Here is a 24,268-nt window from a genome sequence, read left to right as displayed (position 1 = left end):
AATACTTCGTAAAAGTCACAAAATGAAATAAAATGATACTGGATACGTGGTACGTTCTAAAAAGTTTACTAGAGAAATGGTATAGTCTATTTCTTACTCACTCGTGGTATGCTGCTATCGTTAATGTCCCAATCGGGGTATCGTGGCAATCTGCAAACGTTCATAGCCGGCGACCCGGCCTCTTGCCTGAAAAGAGAAGAAATACAATGAAAGAACTAAGAATATAATCATGCTGTACACAACAGGTGTCTGCCTTTTCTATAGTGAACATAATTTGCTAATTAATTGGCACCCTATCCAAAGGGGAGAATGAGCCCACCTGCGGGCGGAGTGGTTAGCACAGCGCTGCACAACTCCAGGAGTCCCGGCCTGGGTGCTCTTTGTGAGTGTCCCTTCATCAATTTCACCATATCATCCTCATCGTCGCGATTACCCAAAGGTGGTAGAAAAGCCACGTAAAATGCCCTAATTCATTCAATCAATCTCTGTCCTGATTATCTTTGGAGCAACCGAACGAAAACAAATCTCTGCGCAAGTTCGATGACGTAGTTTTTCTCGTTTAATTTTAAATATACTACCTAAAAATTCAGTCTCAAACAGATGAATTCATAGCTGAATCTAGCGATCAAATAACGAATGGAGTTGCACTTGTGATGAAGTCATCGACGAAATGAAGAATGTGCGGAAAGATTGTTCTGTGCTTTCTCATCCTGAAATATATGCGACCAGCTTATACCTGCTGTGTGTTTGGTTTCCCACTACTAGGAGAAAAAAGGTGAATATAAGGTACAGCTCGGTAGCAGGAAAATTAAAGGTTAAACGTGCACGTGTTTGTTTGGATTAACCAAAAAAATGGTACTGGTGAACAAATAGTTTGTTTAAATAGGCATCAACCAAACAATTGTTCACCAGTACCAAAAGATTTGGTCAAGTTCTATTTGTTTGTCGTAAACAATTTTTTGGTTACTAAAACCAAATATTATTTTGGTAAATCTAACAAAATATAGCCCATTTTTTAGGAAAACCAAATAATTTAGTCAAAATTACCAAACGATTTGTGAAATAATTACTTATGTTATAATCTGGCTAATTTTAGCTAGGGTGGCTCAAAATACAAAAATACACATTCAGAATAGAGAGTTCACGTGAACTACTTGTTTTTGGAGTGTGTTGGTTTTTCTGCGCCGCACTTAGCTTCTACTTATATGTCCAGAATCAAAAAGGTTGCTCATGAGAGATTCACTTTTATTCACTATAGTACATTTTCTTCTTTAATTTGTAGCTTTGATGTTCACATATCTTTTGAAGAATGTTAAAGAACAATTTTTCACTATGATTACAATCAAACGTACCATTATTTCTTGTCCAAAAACTTATAAGTTTCTTCTGCACATTTTGACAGAACCATCTAGCGGCTGGTGTAGGAAACTCAGTATAAAGTAAGTATATTCGGAGCTTTTTCCAGAATATTAGGTTACACAACAACATAAAGACTCGCTTCGAGTAATTATCTATATACAGAAGGTCGTTTCATGTCCATGGTAACAAAGTTAGAATCCACCTGACCTTAAGAAAAACCATGACGCCACGAGAGGTGGTGCTCCACGTGATACCCCTGTCTTGCAGCAATGGCCCTGCAGCGGAGTTTCCATTGGAGGAGACTGCGTCGAAGAACACATGGTCCAAAAGATCATATTCCTCCTGACAAGCTTTCCAAAGACCCTCAATTGTGCGGGGCCGTTTGCTTCCCAAGGCTCGTTTCAACAACGGAGACCCACAAAAATCCATGGAAGAGGCATCGGGGGATTTCACAGGGATGTCTGTAAAGGGGATTGCATGAATGCCCGTTTCACGTGCCATCCGATCCATGTATGCCTGCGTGGACTTCGCCGTATGACTGGAAGCCTTGTCATGATGGATGACAACACGAGATGTGTCGCTGCCATAGAGAGAAGGAATATCATGTCTGTAAACTGGCTCCAAAATATTCGTCTGGTAATAGGCTGCATTTATTTTAGCCTTTTTTTACCAGTCTGCGCAGTGGAAGTTTGGCGTTATGGCAGTAACCACCAACAACCATGAACCCGCGTGGAAAACTTTCAGCACATTCGCGTACCCTCTCAGATCGACCTCTTGCATCACGTGGACGATAGTAGATGGCCCTTTTTTTACCACATCCCGACAGATACACCCATGCTTCATCCAGGGACACCACATACTTCCAGCGGTTCCCTGCCAGATGGCGTTCGTAGAGCTTCCGACTGTTGGTCTTCGTCTCCTGGACATGTGAGCCACGCAACTTATGAACTTGAGCCTTGTGCTTCCGCACAAGTTGTAAATCTTGGGCTATGATGCGATTTACAGTTGCAGGGAAACATTGCACTGCCTGTGCAATCACTCTTTGCGTTGCAGGGTTTTCACATCGCACCAAGGATCTCACTTTCCTCACAACATCGGAGGAACGCTTGGGCTTCCGATATGTCCGAGGCCCACTTTGACTGGTTCCAGCAACAGGTACAGTGCAAGCTCTATGGCGATTCAACACTGCATTGATGCCCTTCTTTGACACATGGAATGCTTTCATGTGGCACTGTTTAATTATCTGGCTATAACTATAACCAACGTCGGAAAGGGCACAGATGTACCCCTCCCAAAAGACTGAAATTTTTGGTGCCATATAAACACTCACTCACACAACAACCATCGTTTTTGCAAGTCAACACACAGTACTTTCGTCCTACTGGCTCTGGCTGCTCTCTGCTATGCCTAGATGCTGCTCCTTGGTGATCGAAATCGTTACCATCAACGTGAAACAACCTTCTGTACATAACTTTCAATTTTTGACAAAGGATTTTCAAACTACACTCGACGAAACTGTACAATCGTTATTTCAAATTCGAAAGCAAGCTCACGCACATATAGTAAATTTAACCAAACGTTTTGTTTCTCTTTACTTACATATGTATCATTTTGTTTACGAGTACCATATTTTGTCTGACCAAATTTTTTGGTATTCTTAAACAAAATTATTTAGTAATTACAAGCAACATTTGGTTATCGGAAACAAAAAGCATAACCAAACAGCTCAACCAAACTTTTTTGGTAATTCCAAACAAACCAGTTTTTTCTGTGTGGTCTCTTCTCGAATTATAATTTAGAGTCTCGATATATACAGGGTGTCCAAAAATTAAGTACGTCTTTTGTTGGAATAGTGATTATACTCGCAATGTTTTTCATGGTATATGTTCGTTACACATTACTTTCAACATGTGCACCATCCCTATCAAGACATAAGCGTTGCCGGTGTTATGGCGGCAGAAGCTTTTGTAATGCGGTCTCTGAGCTATTCCAATGTGGTAATGGGTCTGGTGAATAAACGTCATCAAGACGGGGCACCATATCATTATGCCTTATAATTCCGCCGCCGTACTAACCGGTGTGCAATCACAGCGCAGAATGGTTATCTTGACAAAATCCTGCTTCTCTGCTGGCTGCTTATGGGAGGAGGAATTTTATTGTTGCCTCTTCTTGGTCAAGCACTAGGCCTAATTGGTTGTTTGACCTTGAGTTCCTTCACAGGTAAACGCGGCAACAGAGGGTCACTGCCATAAAAGCGGTCTCCGCTCCGGTTCCTGGTCCAGCGTAACTATAGATGAATGCTCACTTTTCTGGGAGACCCCTGACATCACGCTCATGGACTTATTTGTGTGGGGATTTATCAAAGGACGTGTGTTTGTTTACCTGACCCATTACCACATCGGAAGAGATTCTAAACCGCATTACACAAGCTGCTGCCACCATAACACCTCCAATGCTCCAGAATTATTCGTGCCATTGCCGACAGATGGGACGTGTGTCGTGATGTGGATGGTGCGCATGGTGAGTCATGTGTAACGAACATTTCAACATAAGAGTTACTTGATTTATGGACACCCTATACATGTATGATCAACATAGGACAGCGTGTTACATCACAAACTTTGCCGGCGTGTGGGGGTCATCAAAGCAAACAATCTCACGTTATAAAGTTTTTCTGTTTGGATGTTGGGCCTTCCAGAGAATGGATTTTATCAAGAATACGTAGCTATATGCAACGTTTGGGTAGAGGTTCATAAATTGCCAGTAATGGATTAACATGACCATAAACAAAATATATGATTGCGCTTGGTATCTTTGAAGAGGTCATATTTGTTAATTTGATTTTCATATATCATATATTTTAATTAACAAAAGCCTCGGACATAAGTGAGATATCAGACGTAAAGAACAAGCTGTCCCCTCCAGATTATGAGCAAGTATTCACCGCGCATGCGCGAACAATAGGCCGTTTCTCTTGGAAACCAACCTTCAGAAATAAATGAAACCATCCTATCTGAAGCGACGCGACAATGTGCACGTGTCGCTTGTCTCTGAGACTGGGCCGTCTTCTCAACAGCGTGCACTGTGCCAACTTGGTCTGGTGGTCGCGCATGTCCGATGGTGTTCTACAGACTGGAGGTGTCCTTGTCGCGTGTCGTTTCGGTCTGAAAGCTCCCTAAGCCTCGGTCTTCTGCCGATTTTACTGGGGTTCACTTCGTTCTCCTCCCGTGGCGGAGTGGTTGGCACATCGCGCTACGACGACAGGGGTCCCGGGTTCGAATCCTGGCCTGAGCATGGATGTTCGTGAGTGTTCATGCATCAATTGCATCATATCGTCACTCATCCCCATCTTCGCAAATTAGCCAAAAGTGGCACAAAAAGTGAAGTAAAATAAAGCAAATCAATCAATCACTTCGTTCTCTGTCTCTCCTCAATTTTTACAAGGCTGTCCTTATCTCGGAATTCCCATAATGCGTTGATTTGCTTTACTTCGCTTCTTGTGCCACTTTTGACTAATTTACGAAGATGGGGATGAGTGATGACATGATCAAATTGATGGATGGACACTCACAAACATCCATGCCCAAGCCGGGTTTCGAACCCGGGACCCCTGGCGTCGTAGCGCGATGTGCTAACCACTCCCCAACCCGGAGGCCGGCTCCCCTAATGCACCATGCACCATATCGCAGTATCTGGTTATATTATGTTCCGCATTTAAAAGCGGATGTGCATACTTGTAAGAGGCGATTCAATGGACGAACACGTTGAGTTGACTCTCGGTAACATCCTCGAACTTGCATTTCTCGCAATTCGTCACTTTATTGATTTCATCCAAGCATTCTCGTCGTTACGATTAACACAGAGATTTGGAAACGCGACGCAAAATATTTAAGGTTTTGCTATAAAATAATGGGACAAAGGTTAACTGAAGTTGGCAATGCATTCTGTACAGTCGATAAAAAATGAACATCTTCATCCTGAAATACGAGCTTCACTGAAACACGTTGTGTGTGTTGCATAATGCATTGCGATGAAGCGTGCATTTCAGAATAGATGTCACATTCTTATTTGCCAAATACTGGTGCCATTAAATGTTAAAGAATAAAGGGGTTCGTTTCTTGTACGTACATTTATTCACAGAATGCGTGTTTTTCCTGGTCACCCTGTACAACACGTCACAATCAAGGACATATTTAGGGCGGTCCTGGGGTCCGGACCCCCCAGAAAGATTTACCAAATACTAAAATCAAATAATGAAAATGTACTTTTTATCATTTATTGTACAATCCATAGTTATTTATTTCCTATGAACTTTGAAGACAAGGATTATTATGTTGTGATCAAAGTGCTTTGAAGGACAGAACTAATGAAGATTTATGCACACTCGTACTTATGATAATATGCATAAAATATTAATCAGGAACATCCTTTCTATTATTATTCAATAAATATTAAATTCTTTATCTATTTGACATTAATTTCCTTCTTTTTATACAAATTTGGCGATCTTGAGTACACGCAATCTAGATAATAAATATATGCTGTTATATTTAATTTTTTGCACCATCCTTTTAAGTATTCGTTTAATAATAAAAATGAAATTTTAATAAATTTACATATTTTAATTAATATTTAATTTAATTGATTTAATTTAAATCCATTCCATATTTACATTGCTCTAGGAGATATTGAACGCTGTTCCAGTCAATACAAATCTGCGTTATGAAAGAGATCAAAAACGATTTTTGGGCAGATTCAGACCAAAGCTGCATTTCATCGACTGCTTGCCTCTTCTCGTCGGTCAACAAAGGAAAAAAGAAGGCAACCAGACCCAGTTCCAAATTGATGGAAAACACAATTGTGACTGAGATATTATAGACAGGGTGAGACAAAAGGCAGGTTACATAGGTGATTTTCTCCGTGATCGTGCCTACCTCCGTGGCAGAGTGGTTAGCACATCGCGCTACGACGTCAGGGGTCCCAGGTTCTAATCCTAGCCTGGGCATGGATGTTTGTAAGTGTTCATTCATCAATTTCATCACATCATCACTCATCAATCAATCAAAAATTCTTCGTGATCATTTCCTCTTAATGGCCACCACAGTCGCCAGACCTAACACCCCTGGATTTTTACTTCGGCTACACGTAAAGGCTATATTGTACGCTAAGAAAATTCAGAGCCTAGATCATCTCAGAGAAAGGATCACATACACTATCTCCCAAATCACCCCTACGAGACGTCTTACAAAACTGGATAGTCAAATTGAAGCATGCATTCACCAGATTTTGCACATGTTCATCATGTATTCGAACTGTGAACATAACATATCTATCATGTGCATCGTTGTATACACGTATTTGTTTTTCCTGTGTGTCCTAAGTTTCGTCTCACCCTGTATATGAAGTTATGGGACAGCATTTGAAGCAAGGTTCTTAATTAGATTTGTATTACCCTGTCCTTGCTTACGATTTGTGGAGAAATTTTCATGGTGGCATGCAATATATTCTTGTAATACGACATTAATTATTTATGGTTTCCTCAAATCTATTTTCTATTACGGCAATAATTTCTGTGTAATAATTTGTCTGCGCTCTTTTAAGAATAGCATTTATCAGTGACATATTAAATTATTATTATTATTATTCTAAGGCGCGCCATCTGTTAGTGGAAGGACGAACTACTAGCTGAAATGGATGCACATGCTTAAATGTAAGTAGACTATTATTCACGTTATTGATGATTCTGTTAGTGTTACAGGAATCTTTCCCGTTATTGTATGTTACTCTTCACTATTTATTACTCTGAGAATGTTAAGTTTTTCTTGGTGAGAACAATATAAGACAAAGTACTGCAGACTACATGCGTTTCGGGAATTCTGTACTAAATCGTGACGTAAATACAACAGGCGGTAGTGTCACTGAGGACTACAATCTAATTGCCCAGGTTAAAAGCTGGGGCTGCAATGGGACGCTCAGCACACACAAGGACAAACATAGGACAACACACAGTATTACAAAGGATTATACTGGCTGTAAGTCCAGCACTCAGAGCCTCATTGGCTCTTTACGTGCCTTCAGGGAATGTCTCCACTATTAGCATGGGAATCTAATTCTTAGCATTTGCAAATAAAATTCTACAGTATTCTAAATCTGGCAATGACACTGATGTCTTTGATGCAGATCAACTGCTTTTATAGAGTCCAAAAATTGTGAAAATATGGGAGATAAAATGCAAAAGCCAAGCAAAGGCGTGATGCTTCCTGTGACTGTCACACTGAGGTTCACAAGTCCATTTCCCGTTTAGGTTATCAGTCGTACTTGCAACAAACCTTCCTTGCTTGCTGAGATTTAAAAAAAATATATATTTAATTGATTGATTCGGATTATTTTACTTCGCTTTTCTGCCACTTTGGTGACGGTGAGGATGAGGATGATGTGATAAAATTGATGAAGAGACACTCACAAAACACCCATGCCCAGGCTGTGGTGCTAACCACTCCGCCACGTGAGTCGGCTTACTGATTTAAATATACCGACATACACATGTAAGAGAAAATGTACAGGGGGACTCGAATCAAAATACGCAGATGGCTGTCAATTTTAGCACATAAGATTTAGTCCTATAGTATTCTAAATTTAATGTCGCAGATAATACGTATAAGCTGCTTGTGTCGTCTGCAAAGTGTTGAGACTAGAGAAAGAAGATATGAACACAGTGTATGATTAATTTATTTCACTTTGCTTTTCTGCTACTTTTCGATAATCGCGAAGATGATGAGTGATAACCAGTGATGTGCCGTAGACTATAAGTTTACGTCTACATGCGTTGTCTACACGTAATCTACGCGTAGATTACATTGGGTTGTAGTTTACATAGACTACGTAGACAATCTAAAGTGCATTAAAATTAATTAATTTTCAAGGGTTCATGAAAGGAAAGTGACATTTTCAACTATATTGGTTCCTAACGAAATGAAAAGAATCCTATTTACAACAAAATTTCTCTTCTCTTCTATCATCAACTATGCAAGAAGAAAAATAGTACGCAAAAAACAACAACAGATGGCAGTCGTGAGCCAAGAGTGGTCTTTTCCTCATGAAACACTAGAATATTTCCTATATTAGGTTTCTTAGGATGAAATGTTATCCTTACACATCAGCAACTGATACGCAATATAATTTTGTTTTAATTCCACTGTGCCCTCTGCTAAGTTATCAACTTTCGCCATGTTGTCTACATAGATTACGTAATCTACGTGTATAAAATAGTCTACGTGTAGAATGTAGACTATCGTTGTTTACGCGTAGACGCACATCACTGGTGATAACACAATGAAATAGAACCAGTGGCGTGCTAAGGGGGCAAGGGGTTGGTGGGGTACCTCTGGTAGCGCATTTATTAAAAAAATAAAATGGATTGTCAGCGGCAGGAGAATATGCCAATTAAGGGTTTACTCCTAGAAAATGTACACTTACTCTCTCCCCCCTTTTCGAAAATCCTGCAAAGAACACCCATACCCAGGGCGGAACTCGAACCCGAACCCCTCGCTTTGTAGGGTGCTGTGTTAACCATTCTGCTTCCGAAGTCGGCAGTATCTGTTAAAAAACAGGCAAGGCGATGCTTCTTGCTGCTGTAGCAATGAGATTCATGCGTCCCGATTAGCCTTTGAAACAAGATTACTTGCCCAAAGAAAATCATGTTTGACAATGATATGTGACTATACGTATTATTTGTTCTTAAAATCTGGCCGCCCAGCATACGGACTATTCCTTTAGAATAGAAGGTTGCATAAAGATTACCTGGAGCTCTGGCACGTGTCCAATTCATCCGGGAGAGAAAGATCTTGGTCTTCCGACAGACATCTCGCACCAACCGTCTCACGCAGCACGCGACACCACCTGGCGGCCGTTCCGCACACTACTACACGCTCGCTCGCACACTCCCCCGCGACTGGCGCCTGCTGGCGCGCACGTCGAGCGCCACCCAACGCCCCCGCGGCCAACCTCCGGGGCTTCTCACCTGAATCTGCCAATCAAATCTCGAGGTTTCCGGGCATGGGATGGGCCGCGTGATTTACCGTAAATACTCGGGAAATGAGGAAAAGGTGGGTGGGGTGACGGCGGTGTCGGTTATCGCTGCGTGACGTCACCTTGCTGTGCTTGTGTTGAGTTGGTTGCGGAACCAACAAGTGGAGATTCTTTGTTTATGCTCTCGGTCTCTTTTGAACATGGTCAAAGGACCGACAAATCTCACATTATGATGTTCTGGGTTGCTTTCCCCGTAACAGTTCACTGGTTCTTAAGCCTGAATCACACGGAACTGGATATCCAGTAGGAATTCCCTAGTTGCTGCTGGACTGGCTACTCATTTGCTAGTTTTCGCCTCACACGGTACTTGTTCGCGTACTTGCCGATAGACTCTTGTTCCCATAAGACATTGCGGAAAGCAGACAATCTGTACTGTAAAGATAGACGAGCAATTTGAAGAATGTTGTAGGAGAATTACTGCTATGTGCTTTTATTAAGAACTAAGAAACAAAAGTATGGACTAGAGATTGGTTCGAAAAAAATATAGTAATCAATGCGTACCGAACAAGCTTTTTAATTAACTCTGGTATGCATATTCAATATACATACATGAGATTCGCAGGATTCATTCACATTTTTTTTAAAAAATCAAACATTTAATTTAATACACTTGTAATAATAAGGATTCTCATTTCATCGGCTAATTTTATTTGTCACGTACACATCTCATCACTTTGCAGAAACACCTAAATATTAATGAACTGAACACGAATGCACTCCACGCCATCTTGTTGCTTTTCCTTTTTATCGAGAAACTAACAAAAACAGCCAACACTCGGAAACCACAGACAGAAAACTCCCCTTTGCAAACTCACAGATTATCTTCACATGGCGAAACTTTGCTCTGATTGGCTGTTCCATAGAATCCAGTCTAGGAAAGCCAGTAGCAATTAAAACATGTCATATTCCTCCAAACCAGCCAGACAGCCAGTTCAGCGCCAACTAACTGGATATCCAGTTCTATCTGATTCGGTCTTTATTAAACCGTAGTTTCCTGACTTTACAGCGATTTTTGACACTTCACAAATCGTGATGATCCGAATGAATTACAAATGGATGAAATTGATGACACAAAGGAATACCCCCTGTGCAAATTAAGCTATTTACTTCTTGCGAAAAGACTCGGCGGAGGGGGGGGGGAGGGGAGTATTTGTGATTTGGTTTAGGGAGGGAAGTTTATCTTAGTATCCAAATGTGTATGTTACTATAGGTCTTTTCAACTCTTACGGCGGCCGGTCCTCATGCTGGGAAGTAGGGAGCGGGGAATACGCCGCAGACTAACCAGACAACAGCGGTGGCGCCAAGAGTTACGACGCGGAACGAGGAAGTACTACGTGCACCTCGTTCTACAGGCTACTGCGTTTCTTATCGTGCTGGAATGGCCGTAAGAGTAGAAAAGACCTTTAGTTACTTATTATTTGGACGGCCTACTAACCGGTACACAGCGCAGATCGGTTACTTTGACAAAATCCTGTTTTCCTGCTGGCTGCTTCGGGATGATATATTGTTCAGTTGTCGCTTCTTGCCTAGGCTTCCCCGATGGCGCAGTGGTAGCGTCGTCGCCTTGTAATCAAGGGGTCCGGGTTCGATACCCGGTGGAGGCACATAGTGGTTCGGATCCTACTTTAAACTGTAGGTCTAGCACCGGTTAGCCTTTCTGTACATAAAGCGGTCTTAAAACAACAATTCAATCAAACCAATCGCTTCTTGCCCAAGTGGTGGGCGTAATTGGCTGTTTGACCGAAAGTTCCTTCGTAGGTAATCGCGACAGCAGAGGGTCACTGCCATAAAGGCACCGGAATCTTACTGGACTTATTAACACCGAAAACTTGATCAAATTTCTTGTCCAAGTTCAAACCAGGGTTGTTATAGGTCCAGGAACCCATTGGGTTTCGCTGCGGGACCGGAAAATGTTTTCTCGCACAATTTAAATTCGGTCCAAGTTGCTTATTGTTTCATTGAAAAAAGGTTCCTGGACCGAATTTAAATTGAGCCGGAAAAAGGTTCCTGGACCGAATTGAAATACTTTAGAGGTCAAAAGGATTTTTACGGTCCAGAACCCATTTACGCTTGCTGATTTTCTCTATTGGACCGGAATTGAATTTATTTAAAATTACTGGACCTTGAACAACCTTCATGCCCATCTAATCTACCTATAAGTTTCTTGTTAACACTTTAATATTAGCCATGAAAGCTTAAGTGGAAAAGAGCTTACTTGGTAAGGTTCGTCAGTTTCAGAATGGTGTCACCACAAGGCTGCATACTTTACGGCAGGGGAATTTAAGATGACTAGACGATTAATGGACACGAATAATTTTTTCAATTGTGTTTGTTATTATGCTACACACAGAAAACTAAATGTATCATATCGATTGATGCACCAGAATGCATGATTGATGCACTAAAGTGTGTTTTATGGCTTCTTCAGAGAATCAGATTCACATTTGATGCGTTTTGATGCACCAGAATAAATCCTTTTTGATGATGCATTTAAACGTTTCGTCTGAGATACAAAAAACTCTCTGTAGCTCAGACCAAACGTTTAAGTGCATCATCGAAAAAGATGCAGGAAGGTGCATCAAAACGCATCAGCTGATGCATTGAAGTGCATCTCGACTGAAAGAAATCCTCACTTGAATCAAATGATGCAGTTTGGTGTTTCTTTCACGACATACAAAAATGCACCGAAATGCATCAAATGTGAATCTGATTCTTTGAAGAAACCATAAAACACATTTTAGTGCATCAATCGATGCATTCTGGTGCATCAATCCATATGATGCATTTAGATCTCTGAGTGTACTATGCTTTCATTTTCATTCTCTTTGAGGGGGGTCTCCCCGATGGCGCAGTGGTAGCGTCGTTGCATTGTAATCAAGGGGTCCCGGGGTCAATACCCGGTGGAGGCACATAGTGGTTCGGATTCCACTTTAAACTGTAGGTCCAGTCTCGATTAGCCTTACTGTGCATAAAGTGGACTTAAAACAACAAATCAATCAATCAATCAATCTTAGAGGGGATAAACATCCTTGGTAGGGATAAAAATAATTTTCTTTTGCCGGGGATAAAATTTTCTGTCGGGGGGGGGGGGTAATCCCCGGCACCCCCTGGTAATCCTCACATTTCCTACACTAGACGGGGGGCAAATGGGGGGATGGAGACAATTGACAATTGCATGACAAACCTTACACCATATCCGCACCCATGTATACATTCCAGATGCAGCCGTCGGATTCTGTCCGAGGACAAAGTGATCTTGAAGCAAACATCCATGCTTGTAAAGTGGATCTTCTTCCTGCTTCTCATATCGTCCTCACAATTAGTCTGCACTCTTGTCATGCAAGGCTCCGATATTGAAAACCACACACGCGAAACCTTCGTCACGAAATCCAAAAATATGTACTTTCGGAAGAACTCTTCAGTTCCATCAACACTGCAGAAGTTTTAACGACCTCATGATGTCCTATAAGACTCTTCAACAACATCCGCCTTGTATCGTCTCGTGTATGAGATCTGCCTCCTCGGTCTCGTGTGTCACAGTCGTCTCATTCTCGAATCGTTTCGATAAGCAACGTACGCTAAACAGTTGAGGGTCTCCCCGATGGCGCAGTGGTAGCGTCCTCGCCTTGTAATCAAGGGGCCTTGGGTTCGATCCCCAGTGGAAGCACATAGCGGTTTCGGATCCCACTTTAAACTGTAGGTCCAGTCCCATTTAGTCTACATGTGCATAAAGTGGACTTAAAACAACAATTCAACTAAACAGTTGACTGAAGAAATGGCGACCTAAGACCATCAAATTCCTTTTGCCATCCAACTCACTGTTATAGAAAAATGTACGGTAATATTTTAACAATCTGCCTGTTAATTTACAACGACGGGCCACGACCTTTTTTTGTTTAACTTTGAATATTTGATCATGCATAAAGATATACTGTAAAATGGTTATAATTTACAGTTCCGTACAGATTAGTGTAACAACCAGACGGTGTTTTAGAAATCGAGTCGAGAACCAGACGGTGTTTTGGAAATCGAGTCGAGAACCAGACGGGGTTTTGGAAATCGAGTCGAGAACCAGACGGGGTTTTGGAAATCGAGGCGAGAACCATACGGGGTTTTGGAAGTCGAGTCGAGAACCATACGGGGTTTTGGAAGTCGAGTCGAGAACCATACGGGGTTTTGGAAATCGAGTCGAGAACCATACGGGGTTTTGGAAATCGAGTCGAGAACCATACGGGGTTTTGGAAATCGAGTCATGAACGTGACGGGGGTCTAGAAACTGAGTCCGAGACGAAACAGAGGAAAGAAACCAAGCACGAGACAAGACTGTGTCACGCACAGCACGCTACTACGCAAGATGTCTCTGGTTCGAATCCCGCCCTGTGTTCTTTGTATCTGTCTCCTCATGAAATTCATCACTCATCTTCGTCGTCGCAATTAGCGAAAAATGCCAGAAAGGCGAAGAAAAATAAACGAAATCAAGACTGTTTCTAGTTTCGTCTTGTCTCCATATCATCCATGAAAAAAACTCTAAAAACGCCTTGTACAAATTAAGCACTCTCCAACCCTGACTCGACACTTGATTTCCTTGTAGAAGCAAGCCTAGTGTTTCTCACAGTGCAAGACATAAGCCGCAAGTGGCAAGACTCTATTTCAAGGTTATGCACGTCGGGCACAAACAACAACGTCCCGTTACACAGATTAAACGTTCGTCGCAGTCTTCTTTTGTACACTTGCGAAACAATGAAGAAGCTCGCGATTAAGGAAACAACGCCTGGGGAGTGAAGGGGATGACGTCAAAAGCACGTGGTTTCTTGTTTTGCCCGTTATCAGAGCTTCCTCAAGTTCAAGCAAGTCAGACTTGCTTGTTCGCACGTACTTTGTACGTTACCAGTGCGGAATCGCTCAGATCATGGGCATGGGGACGGTTAAAGGACCAGGGCGCCAAGTTCCTATATAGCCTACGTATATATATATACATATAGGGGCAGCTATTTGGGCCCCCGACTTCTTTACCATTTTCTCCGTTACTATAGCCTCCTAATGCTTGTCTACTACGAGAAATTAACTGTCCTTGCCCCCTCCCCTTCCCCAGTTTAGGTATCCAACCGCCGATACTGGTCAGAAGTATTCGAATAGTTCTGAGTTTCGCAATTAAAAATGTTTTCAAAATGTCTTTATTTTCTTATACCACAACCACTGAACAGCCACGATAATTCTAGGTTTAGAAAATAATATATTTTATTTATAAATTAAATTATACGCATTAGCAATGATTATTACAATAAATAATTATAAATGTGAGTTAATCCATAGGCCGCTACAAAGGGTCACAGCGGGCTTGGTTAACCAAGATAGAGAGAGAGAGAGAGAGAGAGAGAGAGAGAGAGAGAGAGAGAGAGAGAGAGATATTTTCACCTGGTAGCCTTGTATCAATAGTTATAAAAATAAAAAACCCAATATCGCAGACTGCAGACATCCTCTCTACACAACAAACACATTCATTTATGCAAGGACAAAATTGAAATTTTCCTCAATGTTATTTTCATAGCTTTTTATAGGATCACATTTAAAAATTTCGTGGCTCGAGGAGGGGGGAGGGGGACATGGGTACGGGCCTGATGTAGGGCGAAACCCTTATTTCTGATTACATAAGCGTGGCTATTTATTTTTAACAGAGTTGGTTGCTTGATTGACTGATATAGTTTATTTTACTTTGCATTTCTGCTACTTTTGGCTAACCGCAAAAATGATTGATCGATTTGGTTTATTTATATTCGCTTTTCCGCCATTTTTGTCTCATTGCCAAGTTGAGGATGAGTGGTGATTTGATGAAGTGACACTCACAATGAACACCCGTGCTCAGGCCGGAATTCGAACCTGGAACTCCTGGTGTCGTAGCGCCTCGGAGGTTGGCTTGAGAAGAGTTTTATTTATGCAGACAAGAATTAATCGATGTGACTTCAGTTGTTTTGAAATTGCTGCATAACACAATACGTACAGTAAAACCTCATTAATCCGGACCCCGATGAGCCGGACTTGGCTTAATTCGGACAGGCAAAAGAAAAAAAGAACACAATGTGTAAGGTTTTAAATGTGGCTAGAAGTCAACAATCGCATTCGTCATATTGCCCCACAGTACTGCTTTACATTTTACTGTATAGTGTATTTTGGCCTATGCCCTTTAAATACACCATAATAAACGTGTTTTGTTGCTATAAACTGAGTTTTAATGCACTTTCTACTGTTCTTTTAGGTTATTTCAGTTAATCCGGACTTTCGTTAAACAGGTCAACTTATCCTTCCCCCCATTAGTGCGGATTAACGAGGTTTTACTGTGCATTGCAAAATCATGTAACAATTTAAGATTTGATCTCATATGTAGGTATTAAATACACATATACATACAGCAAACGTGTTCTTTAACAGGAGCACTTATACATGTACTATGTATGTTTGCCGGCTCCGGAGGCGGAGTGGTTAGCACATCGCGGTACGACGTCAGGGAGTCCCGGGTTCGATTCCCGGCCTTGGTATGGGTGTTCATTGTGAGTGCACTTCATCAATTTCATCATATCATCACTCATCCTCATTTTATGTAGCTCAGACTAAATGTTTGAGTGCATCATCGAGAAATATGCGGGAAGATGCATCTACAGATGCATTAAAGTGCATCTCGAGAGAGAGGAATACTCACTTGTATTTTGGTGTTTCCTTTACGATTTGCAGTCACGGACACTGCTGGATTGTAATGAACCCATTGAAAGCAAATGGGTTCATTACAACCCAGAAGTGTCCGTGACTGTACAAATATGCATCAAATTGTAAACCTAATTTTTCGCAGAGACCATACAACACATTTTAGTGCATGAATCGACGTGATGCATTTAGTTTTCTGTGGCACGCACACAATGCCCAACTTTCCTGCATCTCAAGAATTTGAGGGCCTCCCTGATGGCGTAGTGGTAACGTCACCCTTATCGTCTTGTAGTCAAGGATCCGGGCAGGCATGTAGCCAGGGGGCTGAAGCCTCCGCCAGAAATCTTACAAATTTCTAATGCAAATGTTATTTTTATTGTTAATAACAGAAATAAAGTTAAAACCACAGTAAAAATTGTATTACATTGAAAAAAGTATAGTACATAATAGAGCAACAAGGTTATATTTTCATATTCTACCATTTAATCCAAAGAATAAATGAATCCACAGCTTCCAAAACTTATAGTTTTCTTTGTGAGAGGTCACAGAATATAAACGCCATGAGTAAAATTTACCAGCACTTTGTTGAAAGATTGTCTAAAAGTTAATAACAAAATACAATAGCTGATTTTCAGTACACTATACTGAAGAAAAATAACGGACAAAAATTGTGTTACATATTCACTGATACAGTGGATCGAGTAGCAAAGTAAAATATTATTGTAAAATAACAATAATTATTATTGTCATTATTATTTGTACTAATCAAGTTTTATCAGTGGCCCAACCCCCTCCCTACAAATATTCCTGGGTACGGGCCTGTGTCCGGAGTTCGATACCTGGTGGAGGTACAAGTTGTTCGGGTCTCACTTTAAACTGTAGGTCCAGTCTCGATTAACCTTCCTATGCATAAAGTGGACTTAAAACCAAAAATCAAACCAGCAATGTTTTTAAACACCTTTTTACAACTTCTATTTAAACGGACCTTAAATTCAGGTGAGAAATTATTCAGCTCAAAAATTATTTGAAGAACAGGTACTTGTTATTCCATGTTCGTACATTACTTTTCGAATCTTAACGGAAAAATACTAACTTTACATTTGTTTAACATATACTATAATCTTAGAAATTAAACATGTTATAAAACACACAATTTCCTGAATTTCTATGTGGATAAGATTCATTGAAACCGCTTAGTGAGTTTGATATATTTGTTATAAAACATTCAAATCCCCTTCGCCATCTATACTCCTTTTCCGGAATGTCTGGAGTAAGAGAACGCGAACACGTTCTGGGCGCACGTTGCGGGTGTCCAATGAATGCGCGGATGGGAGGGGTCGCGCGGGAGCGGGCGACTCGACTGGTCATTCGCGGTCCAGTAGATCTGTAGTAGCACTTCGTTGTTTTCATCCCCTACGCTTTCCACATAGTCTGGCCCCGCCCACAAGCTTTCAACTCTGCGCGTCGCTACTCCAGACATTCCGGAAAAGTTGAAGGCTATAGGAGAAATGTTTTAAGGATTTACTCCCGTTCCATCGCTTCTCGAAAAGTGGGCTTGGTTTGTCCCGATCCATCGCTCCTGATAACGAAAGTGTTTTTTCCGGGTTAGGTGTTCCCGATCCATCGCTTCCGAACGTTTTTCCTTTGCAAGTAGCAAAAGGAAAAAAGTTTCATGTTACTGTCTTTTACTCTGTTTGGTATCAAGCAATGGTCTGAAAAATAACCTCAACCTCAGTATGTAGTGTGTACGTTGTTGTGCGAAATTATTAGTTTAAAATTGTAGATTCGCAACGCAACAAGGTACTTGGCTTGTCACCGACGGATAGACATAAACTTGAAATTAAACACGTCCCTTAATTCACTCGGATACGACGCTTCTCTAAGAATGTTAACAAGTCTCCACCGCAAACTAAGCGTTGGCTTGTCACCAAACGAATCAAGAAAATGCGTGGACTTATCTATGTATTTCGAAGAAAGCAAATGGTTGATCCGTGACCGCAAGCCCAGCCACTCTACCGGCACCAAGGGAACCTCTTATCTAGAGTCGTTTTCTGCCACTTTTGGCTAATTGTGAGAATGAGGAAGAATGATGAATGACGATGAGCAGCGTGGGGAAGCGAAAGCAGGAGGATCCCATGCAAAAGTAGCGAAGTAAATTATAGCGAGTAGCGAACAGGAGTAGCGTAGCGAAGCTACATTTTGGACGAGCAGCTGTATCTGTAGCGACGCTACTTTTAAAATGTTGCGTTCTGGTCACTCCATTTTTGCATATCGTTTGCAGAGGTAACTACAATGTGCATCATATGATGAAAGCGAGCGTTAATGCATCAATTCATATATTTTTGATGCACATTCATGAATTTTTAGTTCAACGGATGCATTTACATTTCTGTGTGGACGCATCAACTCTAGCTTGATGCATTTTTATTCCATCAATTGACGTAATTAAACGTGTGCTTTTGGTTTCTTTAAAATGATCTAGTCTAATCTTCTTCGTTGATGCATTTTACACATCACAAGAAAGTGCTGCTGATAGAAGTACTATTTGATGCATTTGTATGCAGTGGCGGCGATTAGGAAGCAGTTGCCTACCACATTTGCCACCTTCTTGCGCCCGCATTATGGCCTCTTACTATAGTTCTCGCCACGAAAACAGTCCAATCAAGGTCGGAGCTTCCCCTTACCTCCTCCACACCCCTGGCCCTCCAGGGTTGCCACGCTTCTTCTAAGCTACACGGTCAACACTTCACGCGTTGTTCGTATGCGGTTGAAATTGTTGCTTATTGGCAACACTGTAGGTGGGTGGCGTGACCTTGACTTGGAGTGTTTTCATGGCGAGAGTTTTAATGCGGCCTTGTCTACAAAGAAAAGGTAAACTGTCCTTGTCCAAGGTTCGATTTCTTGTGTATGCACTTTACACAGTGATACCAATCCCATTTTCAGCGTTAGGTCCAGTCCCAATTAGCCTATGAGAGCATAACAAATTGTGTCTCAATTTGTAAGAACAATTATTATTTTTTTTTTATTGTGGACATGTACACATATTCCTCTCACTTTTAATCGAGCAATAAATATTTCAACAAATTACAATATAACAGAACTACGACAGATAAATTATTGAACTTCTTAATTTCAATAAGAAAAGAGTGTCCAGTTCGAAAATTTTATAAAAATCTAAAATTAAAAATAAAATTAAAACTCTACCTTTAGAGAAGGCTGTATTGCAAACTATCTCTCATGTTCCTTTGTTATATAGAAAATGTTTTGATTCACTTAAAAAACCGTTTGTAACACAGTGTTGCTAGCTTTGGAGGGGAATGACGCAGATGCCTGTCGAGAATAATATTAACGGATGATGTGCTTTTCCATCTGGTAAACGCTACATACAAATACATAAACATACGCACAGACACACTATACCTACAGATAGGTAGGTAAGGTAAAGTTCCCCGTGCACATTCATAGGGCCTCCTCGATGGCGCAGTGGTAGTCTCGTCGTCTTGTAATAAAGGGGTCCCGAGTTCGATACCCGATGGAGGCACGTAGTGGTTTGGATCCCACTTTAAACTGTACGCTCAGTCCCGATTAGCCTTACTGTGCATAAAGTGGACTTAAAAATCCAACCAACGACCCGTGCACATTTAGGGGTATGTAGAAACCCTCACACATTCTCTTATCTCGGTAATTTGTTGGGTGATGTGATCAGCACCATGCTCCGGCCGCCTTTGCATCTCCGTTGCCCCCAAGTACCCTGGAGGCTGGTTAACCCATAGCCGCTTTTTATAGCCATGTCCCGTATATCCAGAAATGATTTCCAAAAAACGCTACTGGAACACGAGTCCCACCCTCCCCAATCCCGGTACCGCAATTTCGGGATTCTATCCCATACCTGGTGAGTTGCACCTCCTTCAGTTCCAGTCAAAACCAAATTTGCATTCATTTACATAGCATCGAAGTTGGTAATTTTTCGAGCTACACAAAGAAAATTAAAGGCATTAATTGAAGCAAATATTAGATCTATGCACTAAAATGCATCTGTTATAGGATAGTAATTACTAATATCATATTACTCGACTCGAAAAATACATAAGCAAACAAAATAAGGTTATTTTGAATTCTTAAAACAAAATCAGTCCATCTTGATAATAAGAATGTGGTTTCCTTATATATTATATAGTGTATTAAATATTAGTTACTTTCAACCTTCTGTGTAAGAACTTTTCTCAAGGATTGACTCTGCTGAAAAAAAAAATCCATAGATGTCGCTAAAAGTAAGGAGGCTTTCCCCCTTACAAGAACTCAATCTTGAATGTAGACATTCAGAAATAAGTCATTGCAGAAAATGTACAAAGGCCCATACAAAAACACATTATGCCCTTAAAAGTAAGAAGTAGTAATGAAATACGATAAAACTATTAGTGGCTGAAACTCTTTCTCTATTTTTTTAAAATGGTTTGGGAAATGTGACAGAAATGTGAAGTAAAATAAATCATATTTGTGGAAGAAATGGCGCAAAAGCAATGCAAAACGTCTAATTATGAAATGGTTACGGCTTGCAAAGTCGGTTCTCTAACTGGATGGAGCTTAGATTCAATCGCGATTCACTTATCTGTGAATGAAATGAGTTGGAAAAGACATTGTGCAGAGGCCTTTAGAGTGCTGAAGCTACAAGGTTGCGAAAACATTGAAGATTGCAGTGGAGTGGAAGATCCTAATTTGCAGACATACAAACACACAAACCATATTATATATATTATGATGTAACATGTAAAAGTAAATCACAAAAGAATTAAATATGTATAGGCCTATTATTAATATATTAAAGGAATTTATTTGTTACGTTTATGCACATCAGATATTTAGGAAGTGACAAACAAATTTCTGTATCAACTGGTTAAAAAATGCAAAATAGTTTAGATTGTTTTGCTATTTTTAAGTTTTCGTTTAATTTTTGCTCTCTATGAAAATAAATCAATTACATACTGTATCGTCTTTGCTTTTATCGTGCATAATGGTTGTTAAATGTTAAGTTAACACTAATTGTTTATTTTTGTTCATATAACAAAAATCCCCCCGGAAATTTCGGTTGGTGGGATTTTTTAGGACAAGATAGTTGTCGGGGGGGGGGGAATTCCCCATTGGTCCACATGGATTTCGCACACCGCTAAAGCATTTACTTGCTTTGTGCGCTCTTTAATGTACTGCGATAAAGGTCTTGGTTACTTTAAAAGTTACTAATTCTTGTTTATTCAGATACCTTTCATGTGCAATTTTTTTTACCGCTGCAAAAGTAAGAACAGCTATTTATTTGATCGTCTCGACTAGCTAGTCTGTTACGCCGCCGGCAAACGTAACTGGTAGCCGTAAACACGTGCTCGGTCGCTGTAGTTCCTTTGTGTCAATTTACTACTGAACACGTGGGAGAGATACTCTCCGGGAAAAAAAAACAACAAAAGAAACATGCATTGAATGCTAATAGGAGCAAAACAGCGGACACAGTTGTTCAGGAACACGTTGGGGAAACATCAAGTTGCACTTTACGTGAACCCACCCTTCCCCCCTCCCCTCATTTCAATCACGTAGCGTGCAGCTTGAAGACAGAAGGGTTTGATGGGGTGAGGTTGAACCAGCTGGCAAGGCAAAACTATGTCGGTGCAATGTAAAAATCTTACCTGGATTCGAACCCGCGGTTCCTGCTTTTCCGACGCACCCACCACGCCCACAACGCTGCACGATGTTTGCCCAGCGAGGAGACACACGAGCGCCATCTTGATCGTCGCTGAAAGGGGGGAGGGGGGAGAGCCAATCGCGGTACAGCTAGCGTGACTCACACTTCCGGTCACTAGCCAAGGAAAGCAAAGGGTTAACGTGCCTGGTAAGGCTTCCCCCAATGTCAGCTCTCTCTCTCTCTCTCGTTCTTGGCAATTTGCGCAAATTATTCACAAATTAAGTTGCCCCAGAGGAGAACAAAGAGGTACGTACATTCCTACAACTACAAGAGCACAATTTAAGCTTATCTCTCCAGGCAACAATTGATTCTCATACGCAACAATTGCTGCCCCCCAACCCCTGATGCCACTCTTGTCTCCCTAATGGAGTGGCTAATTAAGCACGGCCTCGACGTTCTTTTTTTTTTTTTTTTAAAAAAAAAAAAGAAAGAGTGGCGAATTATTATTCCCAATTAACAACAGAAATGGTGGAAAGGTCTTTGCTCGTCTGTCGCAGCTGTGAACGCGATATGCAAGCGCTGATAAGGTTCTCTGCTTGCTTTCAAAGAACTGCAAGTTTTGGCACTGTAACGTAGCACCCTCTAAAACCAAACCAAGCCCGTTTGTAGCTCACTATGCAGCTGTGATCTAAATGTTACTTTTTCAAAGTAAAAACTAAATATGCTGACCAAAGCAGAAATTTATTTTATTATAAAACATAAACTAAACGTAACGTTTCAACCTTCTAGCAAGGTCTTCTTCAGACTCTGCACCAAGTACAAATGTAACAAGACACAAAAACAGGACGATATATATACACTACAATACTCCCCTCCAGACTATAAAAAGTAGTTCTGGAACAATCTAGCAGGTGACTTTCCCTTGTCAACTGTACTTTCACCTGAAAGAGAATGTTGCTGGACTCTTTTATCTCACCCTCTATTTCCTTCATTCTTCTTCCTTCTTATCTCCTCTTTCTCTCTTGTCCTTTCCACTCTTTCTAACACCTTCTTCCATTCTCTTTCGGGTGAAAGTAGAGTTGACAAGGGGAAGCCACCTGCTAGATTGTTCCAGAACTACTTTCTAATAGTCTGGAGGGGAGTATTGTTGTGTATATATATCGTCCTGTTTTTGTGTCTTGTTACATTTGTACTTGGTGCAGAGTCTGAAGAAGACCTTGCTAGAAGGTTGAAACGTTACGTTTAGTTTATGTTTTATAATAAAATACATTTCTGCCTTCGTCAGCATATTTAGTTTTTATATCATGGAAACAAGGCTTAATGGTGTTATAATTTTTAAAAGCAAGTGACAGGCCTGTAGCCAGGATATTATTTTTGGAATAGTCCCTTATCAGTAGGCTAAAAAGTCGGGAAGAAGACCTGTGGATGAATCTCTCAGTATATTACAACTTATCATACATGTAGGGGCTACATAACATGGTTATATCCTGCTAAGGAAATAAAATTATATAGGGTAACTTCGGTGAATAACGCCAGGCGGGAAACAACGCCATTTCAAAGTTTAAACTCTGAAAGCATGGACGCATGTAAAGTTAAGGGGTGACTGAACGTTGTGCGATAAACAATGGTGTCTGGTAGCATTGCTGATCAGAATGGTTGCCATTGTCGAGCCTTCATTTAAGAGAAACAGTTTGAACAGTGTAGACGTTTGAGTTGCGTTTCGAGGGAAAATGGTCCACATTTTCATCGCGCCGACAAAGGTGAGTGTTTTTCTATTGTAGGATTAGATTTTAAATGTTAACAATGCTGTACGTACAAAATATGTTTATTACGTAAGTGAATGATGTGTGTATGGTTTTCATGGTCGGTGTCGTAAGTTTAGAACAGTTGGTTAAACTGCAATCTGTTGTTTCGGGAAATAACGCCATCATCGTGTCGGGGAATAACGCCACTCAATTTAAACTCAAATTTAAGGAAATGTTGATTTCGAAAATAGGTTTATCCTTGCTCAGTTACTTTCGAGGCGTACAGATATTTATTCTCGGCTAATTTCCTCTTTCAGATGGCGAGGAAATGTAGAAATATACGGGCCAAATGGTCAGTAGATGACTTGAGGCAAGCTAGGGCGGCCATCAAACAAGGGATGAAGATAGCATGTGCTGCATGTTCCTCGCAGAACTTTGAGGGACTGGGTATCGTGAAAAGACAAAAAAAAACATGTTTTTTTTCTAATAACTTACTACAGTAATTATTTTTCCAAGTACAGTTTAGTAAAGAAAATGTGAATATTTTACTTGTAATTAGGATAATGTGAATGTTTTACTTGTAATTAAGAACATGGCGTTATTACCCGACAGGTCTGGAAATAACGCCATTTTGCATTAACACAGAATTTAGTATTTTATTGCTTTCATTATAACAGTGCAACCAATATTTTATTATTACACAATAGAGGAA

General features: G+C 40.7%; 1 protein-coding gene across 2 annotated transcripts in view; it reads right to left on the bottom strand.

Moving 5' to 3' along the window:
• LOC146003573 (uncharacterized) overlaps positions 1 to 24,268 on the bottom strand; it is an 83,196-nt gene that overhangs the window by 51,223 nt on the left and 7,705 nt on the right. Inside the window, exons 1-2 of one of the 2 annotated variants that reach the window (XM_083141870.1) lie at positions 9,160 to 9,278; positions 102 to 186 (exon numbers count right to left, since the gene is read on the bottom strand). In XM_083141870.1, the coding sequence (XP_082997996.1) occupies positions 102 to 164 (63 nt within the window). In that variant the 5' untranslated portion in view covers positions 165 to 186; positions 9,160 to 9,278. Of the gene's footprint in view, positions 1 to 101; positions 187 to 9,159; positions 9,279 to 24,268 lie in introns of those variants that run through there. The other variant, XM_083141869.1, reaches the window with a different exon arrangement.

This window comes from Lepisma saccharinum, chromosome 20, assembly GCF_977018435.1.
Source record: "Lepisma saccharinum chromosome 20, izLepSacc3.1, whole genome shotgun sequence".
In the NCBI taxonomy this organism is placed as follows: domain Eukaryota; kingdom Metazoa; phylum Arthropoda; class Insecta; order Zygentoma; family Lepismatidae; genus Lepisma; species Lepisma saccharinum.
The sequence above is the reverse complement of the archived record's forward strand: the minus strand, read 5'-3'. Positions and strand labels throughout refer to the sequence as shown.